Source organism: Oncorhynchus mykiss, chromosome 19 (assembly GCF_057628025.1).
Source record: "Oncorhynchus mykiss isolate SJ-2025 chromosome 19, ASM5762802v1, whole genome shotgun sequence".
NCBI lineage: Eukaryota > Metazoa > Chordata > Actinopteri > Salmoniformes > Salmonidae > Oncorhynchus > Oncorhynchus mykiss.
The window spans coordinates 41,271,793-41,284,249 of record NC_143040.1 but is presented as its reverse complement, the minus strand read 5'-3'; the positions used below and the strand labels follow the sequence as shown (position 1 = coordinate 41,284,249).

At 42.9% G+C, this 12,457-nt stretch overlaps 1 protein-coding gene across 1 annotated transcript; it reads left to right on the top strand.

Annotated features, from left to right (window-relative positions):
• The first annotated feature begins 2,213 nt into the window (after positions 1–2,213).
• Positions 2,214–11,397, top strand: dact1 (dishevelled binding antagonist of beta catenin 1). The gene is made up of 4 exons (XM_021573938.3): positions 2,214–3,002; positions 4,956–5,085; positions 6,136–6,291; positions 7,245–11,397. The coding sequence occupies exons 1-4, from the start codon at positions 2,655–2,657 to the stop codon at positions 9,266–9,268; spliced, it is 2,658 nt and encodes an 885-aa protein (XP_021429613.3). The 5' UTR covers positions 2,214–2,654; the 3' UTR covers positions 9,269–11,397.
• The last annotated feature ends 1,060 nt before the right edge of the window (positions 11,398–12,457 follow it).

Below are 12,457 nucleotides of genomic sequence, written 5' to 3'. Positions count from 1 at the left end.
CACAAAGGGCCCCACTCCATTGACTGATCTCATTAAGGTGTTTGTATTTATCCCCAGGCTGTTTTTCCCCCTGTTCCTTAAATGGTATTACCCTGCCCCTCTAGAGACACACACTGAACTTATGGTTCATTGTTGCCAATTCTGAATTGATTCTCCCTTCTTCTTGTCTCTCTCTCCCTCTCTCGTTCTCCTTCAGGCTGCTTGCTGTGTTTGTTTGAGTCCCATGTTGGAATGCTAGCTGGATGATGACATGTCGTCCAGAGGATGTTTGTTTAGGACACAAGTTTCTATGTCAAACATCTGTTTTTCATAGAGCTATCCATGAATCCAATTTCCTAAATCCCTTGTCATGTTTAGAGAGAAGGATTACATTTGTGTTTCCCTGAAATCTCTCCCCACAGTTGTGTTTGATATAAGCTTGTGCATGTGTGCAATGTAAAAATAAAATAAAAATAAAAATAATTGTTGTTTTTTTGGTAACTTAATGTCAGTTACCTGTAAGGTACTGTTAAAAAAAGTACAGTATATTACCGTAAATTCTAAATAAACATTGGTTTAACAGTACATTACTGTAAAGTTGTTTTTACAGTGTGTGCACACGCGTGTGTGTGTTTGTCCTGACTCCACAAGCAGAAAATCAGTTCAGCTAATATCAAACACAACTGTCTATGAGGTAAACTGTGTGTGCTCTTCTGACTGGGACAGGTTAGAGATGTGTTTCTGTGTTTTTAATTAGCCTGCATGGGAACTGCTGGCTCCTAAACATCTGAGCTAATCCATCAACTATGCAAATCATGATTCCAATTTAGAGAGACTGCATCCGCTAGAGGGGCTTTCTATTGTGACTTTCTATCGGGGCTTTCTACCGTGGCTTTCTATCGGGGCTTTCTATCGGGGCTTTCTATCGGGGCTTTCTATCGTGGCTTTCTATCGGGGCTTTCTATCGGGGCTTTTCTTTTTCTTCATTATCATTCTTTTCAAATAGAGAAAACGGATTCTGTGATTTCATGTTTTGTTGAACAGTTTGATTTATATTTGGACCAATCTGCACCGGGAACCCTAATAAGCAATGTACAAATGTAGAAAATGAAAGAAAAATAAGTGTTTGTGGGGATAGCAGCTGCTTACAGTGCTGTTTAAATTCATATTCTGGGCTTGACTGTATGTTTAAAATTTGCTCACAAAAGATCTTCAGACATGATGTCCTTACCTTTGTGATAGGATAGTATTGAAACCTTCCCTGGGTAAACACACATCATTAGTAAAGATGATGAATAGTCACCTAAGAGTGATAGGGGCTAGCATTGAAATCCTATATGTTTTCATTTCATGAACACCACTCAGATAAAGAAGGGACTAAAATAAGGTTGGTTGTTTATAAAGGGATCATATATTCTGATAGGCTATATTGACTGGTTGTTATAGCTTCTCTGGTCAATTGTTATTTGCATATGGCGTAAACTTTAATGCCGGACTGATTAGGCCTACAACGACCATTACTGAAACTGTTTTTAAACTAGTTACATATTGATAAACCCTCTCCTTTACATTTCATGAAAATAGTATGTATTCATAGATCTATCTATAGAAAATGTAATATTAATATTAATAACAGATAGGGTTAAATGCGCTCCCTATGACATAGCCTAGAAGCTGTTCTTCCCTGTGGTTTCTTAACAGAGGAGGGCGCCCTCATCTTTAGTACAACGTCATTCTCATTGAAAAAAGGCACATCCTTTGCATACCATATATGTCATAATAAACATAACGTAATTGCCTAATGAATTGTTAATTAAACGCAATTAGCTTTTAATTCCATTTGAATTTCAAATCAGATTTTCCATTAGGCCTAGCCTAATAATGTGTCACACTTTTTCCAAACGGGAAACGGGAAATTGTTCATTAAATAGTTGTTTTAGCATGTATTGTAACGGATTGATTTATAATTTATATGTAGCCTAATCTAGATTCAATAGCCTACGAGGCTCAAAGCAGAATCACAGCTCGCGGGAGTTATTACTTGCAATTGTTACGCGAAGTATATTTAATAAGCACATGTTATCTGTAAAATATGAAAACAATCACACGTGTGAAACTCCAAGGTATTATTATTTTTGGTTTTATTATATATCACAGAAAGAGAGAAGAATCGAATTAGGGAGAAGGGGCGAAACCTAGAACCGGCAGGCACTAAGACATGTTGCTACCACAGAGAAAGTAGATGGGTCTCTAAAGAGAGAGGTGGTCCAACGCTACTCACCACTATCCTCAGAACGCAGCGACCTGCTTGACAGAGAAATAGCTACACACTCCCTATTTGACATTACACTAAAACTTTGTCGTTTTCACCATGCAACTTTTTTCGATTTGTTCAAACTGAAAAGCACTGAGATTTGTTGTTTTATTTTGGAGGCCCGGATACTGTTTGGACAACAAAAAGGACCGATTTTACGCACGCAATTTGTATCGGGATAACTGCTTCAAAAGACAGAATTTATCGACAAGTAATTTAGTGGTCGGTTAGGTTAGACCGTGGTATGTGCGTCCACCGGTCAACGTTTTTGATGCACATCATGATTTTCTAAACTCTTCACAGTGAATTTATGTGGCCCGCTGTTGCCAGTTATATGTTGTAAATCATTGTCGCTTGTTGGATGGATACAATGAAACAAACGGCTGCTGGTGCAGAAATGCTGGTCTCCAAGGATTACACATTACAGATGCGGGATAGGAGAGAATGCGATACGCGCTCCAGGGAAATAATGGAGGAAGAGATGGGTCGTGTGCGAACTCGGGAGAGATTGGAAGCCACTCTAGCGGGTCTTGGAGAGCTGGAATATTTGCGACAGCGGCAGGATTTACTGGTCAGAAATGTGTTGAATCGCCAAGAGGACTCTATATCACCAGGAGAAGATCCAATGTGCGTTACGCATGAGGAGAATTACTTGAACTCGGAGGAAAAACTTTTAGAAGAAAACATTTTATTGCTAAGAAAACAACTGGTATGTAGACTTAATAAAATGTCATTTCTTTACTCCCGCTGTGTTTTGTATAACATTAATCTTTGATTAATTTGGGTCCGCTATTTTGGTTTACATTTCAAACGATGTCGTGAAATACGAAAAACAGTCACACTAATATTGGTTTGAGTCGATCCAAATTGTTCACCCAGCAGTCTATTTTCTGACCCCGTCGCAGCTCCATGGACGCACGCCCAGCCTACTGATAATAACCGTTGGACACGTTGAGTTTGTGCTTCCTCAGGGCAGGCGCAAATCTGTCGAAGGATGAGGTAGATGTCTAGTATGATACAAGATTAAAATAAAAACAGGCCTGTAAATTTGATTCCCAGATTACTTTCCGGGCAGTTTTATTAGTTCATTTTGGGCCTTTTAATAGCGTTACCACCTCTATCCTTGTTTCACTCACAGATCAAATCAAGAGGTCTGTTTCAAATTGTAGACTGTTGTAAAAGTTAAATGGAACATTATTTACCATTTACAATAAATGAACGATTACGGTATTAGATATGTCATCGTATCCCAATGCAAGCAGATTCACTAGTTGTTCGTCTAAAGGAAACGATGTTGGTTCCCAGAGAATTAAATGGAGGGAATAGCAGGATGGCTATTAGAAAATAATGAGTGTTATTTAAATCTAACTGTGAGGGGGTCCAGCCTCTTGAATGAGATTTACTGATGAGTTACAATGGATGTTGCGACTGAAATTAACTTTTACAAGCAGATCTACCACACCCCGTTGCTGTTAAAGGATGCCGGGTAATTATGTGCTGGTCGTTTGAGATTAGGCCATTTAAACAGACAAACACACCTGGGTTCAGTTAGGCAGTAAGGGAAAGTCGTGAATGTTGTACCCCTTTGATTTAATGTAGGCCTAAATTAAATCATATTTGTTTTCAACCTCATTCTATCATTTCAGACCATTTCACACTCAGCCTGTCAACCCAGTGTTATTCAGTAAAACAACCATTGTGCCTGCCTCTGCTTTTTGAAAATGGTACATTGTGTGGAAATGGTCTCTGAAGCCATAGCATGTTTGGAGCACATTAATCACCCTCTGCCTCTTGTCACCAGGCCTGGTTTTATGTCCCGCTAGTCTGCTACAGCCCTGCGCTGTAGGAAGTGCTGCAGCTTGATATAGCCTGAAATCTGTGTGTGTGTGTTGCATTACTGGCCTCAGTCATGGCTCAAATAGTATAACTGTATATGTATAATGCACAGGGGATAGCTAGACCTACCTAGATGGCTAGCAGGTACTTGGGAGTAATGTCGCCTATGTCTGTGGTCTGCAAGCCACTTAATTGTCACAAATGTAGTGCATTTAAATAGGGTCTGACTTGTCAGTAAGCCTTCAGGTTTGACATTTGCAGTTGGTCTTTGAATTCAAACCACACTCGAGAGCAGAATGGCGGAATGTATCCACCACACGATCTGGTTGTTGTCATATGTGACCTGGGCCGTGCTGTTCCACATGACCCGCATGTTTGAGGGAGGAGTTGTTTATCTCCCATGATGTGATTCTAATTTAGTTTGGGATGTTAATGGGTTCCGGTAGGGCAACACAGTCTCGCTAAGACGCGGAACACTTGCAGCACAGTGACTATAGCCCCACTTTAAGTAACCAACATGCAAGGCTATGGATTTAATCAGAAATGGAACCAAAAATAGGTGGCTAAACATGCTGTTTCTTGTCAATGGCAATACAGAACAACGCTGAATTGGATTGAGCTGTAGACCCTTGTCCCAGATCAGTCTGTGCTCTTGCCAACTCGGTCATGGATCGGCAGGTAGCCTGGCAGGTTTGGTTTGAAATGACAAGGAGTTGGCATGATGGCACAAATAGACGGGCACTCAGGCTAATAGATATAGCTACGTAGGAACCAAATGTCACTGTACAACTGTAACTAACTCTATTGTCTGTGTGTTTCCCTCCAGAACTGTCTGAGAAAGAGAGATGCTGGTTTGATCAATCAGCTGCAGGAGCTGGACAGGCAGATCAGTGACCTCCGATTGGACACGGAGGCATCACATGAGCAAGTGGAGACAGACAGCCGCCCGAGCTCGGGTTAGTCTAGTTCTACAATAGAATGGATTCTAAGGATTCGACCTCAGAATGTTACCCTGTGGAAAAACTAGACATTATCAGTAGGATCTGTCAATTGCGAGTCAGTTCCACTTAAGCAATTGAGGATACTGCAGAATGTGTAATCCCCCAAAGGCAGGGTTCTTAGCAAACACGAACATGACATAGAAGTGACTGGCAATGCTACATTTTTGGTCACACTTAATTTGAATAGTCCAGTAGATGCGCTAAAGTAAACGCTCTACAGTAAATGCTATCTGTTGATAAGCAACTGCTTGTTAAGGTTAGGTTTAGAGCTAGGGTTAAGGTTAGTAGATAGTTAGTTGAAATGTTACTGATAGTCCATCTGTAGACGCTCTACACACTATCCAAATAAAGTGTTAACCAATTTTGTTGTTGTATATTAATAAATGGGCTACCATCTCACATAGAGAAGTGTTTATCTAAGCCATTGTTTAGACTACTAATATGGTAACACTCAGTCCGTGAGCTGTGGCTGGTACTGTATCCCGTTATTAGTTGTATACATTCCACATTCCTCATGTAGGAGGTCACTGTGGATAGTGTGACATAGTGAATCTTACTAGAGAACATTCTGTACCGTCCATGTGCAGTATATTATTGGCGTTTTGTGGATTTTAATGTATTGTGTTCTGCAAACTGTTCACAACTAACTTCAGATAGATCTGTCTGAAGTTTTTTTTCAGTTGGTATGGAATCAGCATTTAACCATTCTACTCCAAAGCTCATTTCTTAGATGCCAGAGAATTTAGAATGGATGCAGGCTTGGCTACGCTGCAAATAGAAGAAACGTTACTTGAATCTAGTCAACCCTGTTTACACCAGCCTTGTTTTAAGTGCTTGAGATTTTCCGCATTAATTCTTTTAATAGCCACAGCCTGACATGTAATAAATTGTTGGATGACAGCTCCCTCCCTGCGGGGTGTAAAATTAACGTGTTAAAAAATGTCCCTTCTGTTTCTCTCTGCTCTCTCTTTCTCTCTCTGCTCTCTCTTTCTCTCTGCCCTCTAGGTTTTTACGAGCTGAGCGACGGAGCTTCGGGGTCCCTCTCCAACTCCTCCAACTCGGTGTTCAGTGAGTGTTTGTCCAGCTGTCGCTCCAGCACCTGTTTCTGCAGTCCTCTCGACACATCACTGTGTGCCTCCGAGGGAAGGCTCAAATCTGCAGGTGAGAGAGAGAGAGGCCCTCACAGCACAGTCCCATAAGGGTTGTGGTGAATTTAATTTGAATTCAGTCAATAAAATAAAAATAAACAAGTTTTTCCTCATAGAGAAGCATTGAGGAATTTCAGTTCCTGAAGTAAAAAGGGGTTGACTCCAACCCTGCAGCACAGCCCAGCGCTACGTCTTTGGCAGGACAGAATCCTGATGTTTGATGTCACGTGGTCTATCTTGGGCGCAACAAGCTGGGCTGAATAATTTTGTTGTCCTTTGCTGTATACACAACACTTTCCTTCTTTCCCGAAAGACCCCCATCACACCCACCATCCACATAAGTGTCATCTTTTATTACAGTGCTTCATTCCAGCTGGCCCCAGTTCAACTAATAGTTTCCTTTGTGTTGTTACCAATAGTGGGGTTTGTTGTGAAAATACTTTGATTCAGTTTCAAACGAATGATGGAGAAAAGACTGGAAGGAAACACCAAATGGCACCCTTTCCCCTACATAGTGCACTACTTTTGACCAGAGCCCTATGGGCACTATGTAGGAAATAGGGTGTCATTTGGGATACAGAACACTGTCCGTTGCGCTAGATTCCCGGCCAGGCAAGGCAGATGGCTTGGCTCTAACTAACATCCACGCCTATGATAAGACACAAACAAAAGGGCCATTAACACATCTAAACCAACTGCCCCCTTCGTTAGCATATTGAGAGGTTGCATGCTTTGCTTTGCTTACCCTTTCAACACTACTGTAGGCTTCTGTGTGGCGTTATTGTTGAAATGAGGAAATGGTATGGAAACTGGTGGTTTCCGTTGCTTGAATTACTAGTGGTGTCTGTAGTCCGTACTCTTTCTTTCCGGTCTGGTTTCCATATGAGATACTAGTGGCGCATCTGTTGTTCTGTAGTCTTTTGTTGTACTGTAGTTCTTAGTCTTTGTCTTCTGTGTGGTTTTCAGATGAGCTGGGCAGCTGTGCTGACTGTGAGAATCAGTGTGCGGAGCAGCAGACCATGGGGACTGCTAGAAAGTCGCTCCCCGCTCCCTACTCCCCCTCTACGGACGCCTCTTCCACCACTCAAGACATCCAGTCTAAGTACCACTGTGACCTGATCGCCAAGAACGGCAGCGACGTGTACCGCTACCCCAGCCCCCTCCATGCCGTGGCTGTACAGAGCCCCATCTTCTTCCAGTCTCTTGCCGGCCATCTCAAAGAGGACGGGGGGCTATCAAAGAGCAGCGGAGGCGAGGGCTTCGGTGACTGTCAGAAACTAAAGCAGCCGCTGAATCTGGTGCCCCAGAACATTTCTTGGCCTGCCTCCCATGCGCCTACCAGCAAACGACTGGACAATTATATATTCAGCCTGCTTCAGAGGAGGGCTCAGCCCATTAGGACCAATAAGCCGCGGACGAGCATCAGCACAGACCCCTCTAAGAGCATCCTGAGGCAGGGCAGCTTGTGTGTGAGACAGGCTACTGTTGCCCCGCAGCAGCAAGGAAGGACTGCTGCTCCTCTTCCTGATCTCAAACCAGCCTGGCAGATGTGTTTACATGCAGGTGGTGCCAGTAACACTGATCCAGGAACAGGCACCTCACAGAGACAGTGGTCAGTGGAGAGCAAAGGGGAACTCCTCTTAGAAAATGGGATGGTGTCCCAGTCTCTGGGCCAACCTCAGAACGGCTGTGCCACAATCGACGGCAGTGACATTCACACCAACAGCCTGGTAAAAAAGAAGGGGTCTGTGTCATCAGCCTATAAAGGACTTCCATCGGCAACCGGTCCTCTGTCTAAAGATTATCAAGACTTGGGTACCCCAAATGCCAACTCCTCACCCAAAGAGAGCAAGCATCCTTATTTCCCTGCTGCTCCAGTGGACATCAGTACTAAACCCCCCCAGACACTCCCTAGAGACCGCACCAAAACAGGCACTCCCAAGAAAAGCCCTAAGAGCATCCTGGTCTCTGTCCAGACAGCCCAGACCACTAAGGAAGAGAGGCCCATGCTGGAGCTGGTGAGTCTAGGGTCTTCCTCCCAGAGCCAGGATGAAGGTCAGGGTCACATGGTCAGTGCCCAGTACATCCCTGCCCAGAGGCAGACTGTCAAGCTCCGCAAAGCGGGCAAGAACATCAAGATTGTCAAGGTGAAGAATGCCTCTCTGAAACAACACCGAGGGGTTCACGCACACGCTGAGCCTGTGTTATCCGAGGCGACAGGGGGAAGGGAGAAGGGTCACCGATCTGGAGGGATGAGGAAGTCTCGTCAGCCTGAGGAGGTACAACACGTGCACAAAGTCTCCTCCAAGAGGGGGGCGTCCACCAGGGCCAAACGCACCATCCCTGCCTCCATTCCTGAGGGCCGGGTCCTTGAGAAACACACGGCCACAGTGTCCACAACCAGGTCCACTGTGTCCAGGCATCATGGTCACCATGGCAGGGAAGTGGTGGTGGCCAAGCCCAAGTACAAGAGGACAAGCGGACATGACTACAACCGAGGAAGGCTGAAAGCCATCACTGAGGTGCCTTACGATGAGGCCTTTAGGAGAGCCCACCGCAGACAGAAGAGGGAGGTCCTCGGCCAGGTCTCCACCACCACGTACCTACCCTCCAACGTGAAATTTGCCAGCCCTTATGCCTATGTGGCTGGCAGCGACTCTGAGTACTCCGCAGAGTGCGCTTCGCTTTTCCATTCCACCATCGTAGACACCAGTGAGGATGAGCAGAGCAACTACACCACCAACTGCTTCGGGGACAGCGAGTCCAGCCTGAGCGAGGTGGACTTTGTGGGGGAGAGCACCACCAGCAGTGACTCTGAGGAAAGCGGAGGGATGAACTGGCCCCAGTTTTCAGGGCAGGGTGCTGGGCATCATGACTTAACCGCTGCCCAGGCTAAAGCCTTCATCAAGATCAAGGCCTCTCACAACCTGAAGAAGAAGATCCTCCGCTTCCGATCGGCGGGCTCGCTAAAACTGATGACGACTGTATGAGGAAGGGACTTCAGGGTGTCAGGCAGGAAGCAGTGACTCCGCCAATCAAATTGGCCACTCTCGCTCTCTGCCCAAGATCAAGTGCCTAGGCAGATTTTTTTTATTTACAGAAAGTCTTTACTGAAATCAATCTCAGATGTTTAAGGAAACATTTAATTGGGATGCAAGGATTTGTACAAAATGTCCAGCAGACTCCCTCTCCCTGCACTTTCTGACAAACGATGGACAAGGTGAAAAGCATCTAAGGAGCCCCCATTTTTATTTTGTCGTATGTAGAGGTTTTTGTATTTATTATGGACATTACCCTTGCTGTGGTACATGGCAAAAATCTGTACATGCTTTTAATGTTCTTGGTTTACTTTTTGGATTAAAGATATTTCTAACATAATATATTTGGTTGCTACTTCTTGGACACGCAATACTTTATTGTATTAAGTGTCTGTAAGGAATATTAATGGCTAGATATACATTATATTCTGATCACTGACAACTGCTGATATCATTTTGATATACAGCACCATTTTAAAGTTTGGACACCTACTCATTCAAGGGATTTTATATTTTGACTATTTTCTACATTGTAGAATAATAGTGAAGACATCAAAACTATGGAATAACACATATGGAATCATGTAGTAACCAAAAAAGTGTTAAACAAATTAAAATGTTATTTTACATTCTTCAAAGTAAAGAAGCCACCCTTTGCCTTGACAGCTTTGCACACTTGGCATTCTCTCAACCAGCTTCATGAGGTAGGCACCTGGGAAACATTTAAATGAACAGGTGTGCCTTGTTAATTTGTGGAATTTCTTTCCTTCTTAATGCATTTGAGCCAATCAGATGTGTTGTGACAAGGTAGGGGTTGTATACAGAAGATGGTCTTTTACCAAAAATGTCCTTATTATGGCAAGAACAGCTTGAATAAGCAAAGAGAAACAACTGTCCATCATTACTTTAAGACATGAAGGTCAGTCAATCCAGAACATTTCAATAACCTTCAAGTGCTGTCGCAAAAACCATCAATCGCTATGATGAAACTGACTCTAATGAGGACCGCCACAGGAAAGGAAGACCCAGAGTTAACACTGCAAAGGATAAGTTCCTCAGAAATTGCAGCCAAAATAAATACTTCAGAGTTCAAGTAACAGACACATCTCAACCTCAATTGTTCAGAAGAAACTGCGTGAATCAAGCCTTCATGCTCAATATTGCTGCAAAGAAACCATTACTACAGGACACCAGTAATAAGCGAGACTTGTTGTCCTTTGGTCTGATGACTCCCAATTTGAGATTTTTGCTTCCAACCACTGTGTCTTTGTGAGACGCAGAGTAGGTGAATGAATGAGCTCTGCATGTGTGGTTCCCTCCGTGAAGCATGGAGGAGGTGTGAGGGTGCTTTGCTGGTGACTGTCTGTGATTTATTGAGAATTCAAGGCACACTTAACCAACGTGGCTACCACAGCATTCTGCAGCGATACACCATCCCATCAAGGTTTGTGCTTAGTGGGACTAGAATTTGTTTTTCAACAGGACAATGACCCAACACACCTCCATGCTCCACACCTCCACACCTCAGTGCTGCATCAAATCTGGCCTCCACAATCACCCGAGTTCAACCCAATTGAGATGGTTTGGGTTGAGTTGGACCGCAGAGTGAAGGAAAAGCAGCCAACAAGTGCTCAGCATACGTGGGAACTCCTTCAAGACTGTTGGAAAAGCATTCCAGGTGAAGTTGGTTGAGAGAATGCCAAGAATGTGCAAAGATGTCAAGGCAAAGGGTGGCTACTTTGAAGAATCTAAAATATATTTTGATTTGTTTCACACTTTTGTTTACTACATGATTCCATATGTGTTATTTCATAGTTTTGATATCTTCACTAGTATTCTACAATGTAGAAAGCAGTCAAAATAAAGAAAAACCCTTGAATGAGTTGGTGTGTCCAATGTTTTGACTGGTAATGTATAATATATACACACACATATATATACAAGATATGCATGAGGAACTGTTTTACCTTAATTTGTTGTTGATAGCAAGTACATTGCCAATTGTTGTATATAATGTCTATGTATGTTAATACTGGTGTTTAACCGTTTTATGCTTTATTAAATGTCTGCTTTAAAATCAATATTTGGTCATCACCTTCCCTTCTGAATTGTGCACTCACTGGCATAACTCAGTTTCTCTAGAGCCCCGCAAGGTCGGCGTCGTCCCCCGCCTCCCTAAAATTAAATGGAATGTATCAACCAGACAGCCACTCAAAGTATACACTACCAATCGCTGTCCATGGTGCTGAAATTGCAACATGTCTATGCTGTTGCTTGCCTGTCAAATCGATGATAGGCTTTTTTTGGTGCCAGGACATGTATAGCTTTGTTTAGGTAATGGATACATGTTTATTGGTAGGCCTCTTTGGTCATTTTCTCATGTTTAGCTTAACATTTCAGGAAGCTATACACTGTCGCAATGCTGCCATTTGTAGACTGCTGGCAGGTGGCAATGTAATTCAAACATTGCAGTTTGTAACATACATTTTTGTTGCAACAGCATACTATCAGCTACCAATATATATTTTTGAATATACAACTGTCCTGTTTAGACTACCTGTATGACCTGAGACATCCTCATGCTCTCTCCCATCTTGGATAGGAAGTTGTGCATAAAATCAATCTATTAATGCCAAATACTAGTCAGTCCACCATGAAAACACTAGCTTACTAGGGATTGTTTCATTTTACATCGTACTATCTATAGCTATATAACGTATTCAGCTGCTATTTATAAACTTGTTATAAAAATTACATCAAATAGCCTAATGAGGAAAAATTTGGCCACTTTTTAATGTTGAGCGGGGTTTCTCTGGCTAGTAGCCTACATAAATATTCAAGGTAAACCAAATTAAATCCAACTTGAGAGACTCCCCTGGTGTCCTGAAGTCCTCCTTTTTTGTGTGCAAACGTTTTCACTACAGCCAGTAGGTCCAGGTTGCCGGACAGACTTTTCTATACTCAGTATTGCCAACCTGAGACATTGTGCATTAGACCATATGTCCATTGTGCTGCACACATTTTAATGCATGCCAAGAAATACCAAATATAATGGACTGTTGATATTGCAACTGTCACTACTCAGGTTCACCAGTATGAACAAAATCGTAAATCACTTTTTTTGTTGTTCAATCCCTCAAG

Bases quoted from the DNA above. Each gene is read 5' to 3' on its own strand.
- dact1 (XM_021573938.3), top strand. From the start codon at position 2,655: ATGGATACAATGAAACAAACGGCTGCTGGTGCAGAAATGCTGGTCTCC. The intron at 5,086-6,135 runs GTTAGTCTAGTT...TCTGCCCTCTAG, and splicing joins AGACAGCCGCCCGAGCTCGG to GTTTTTACGAGCTGAGCGAC. The intron at 6,292-7,244 runs GTGAGAGAGAGA...TGTGGTTTTCAG, and splicing joins GGGAAGGCTCAAATCTGCAG to ATGAGCTGGGCAGCTGTGCT.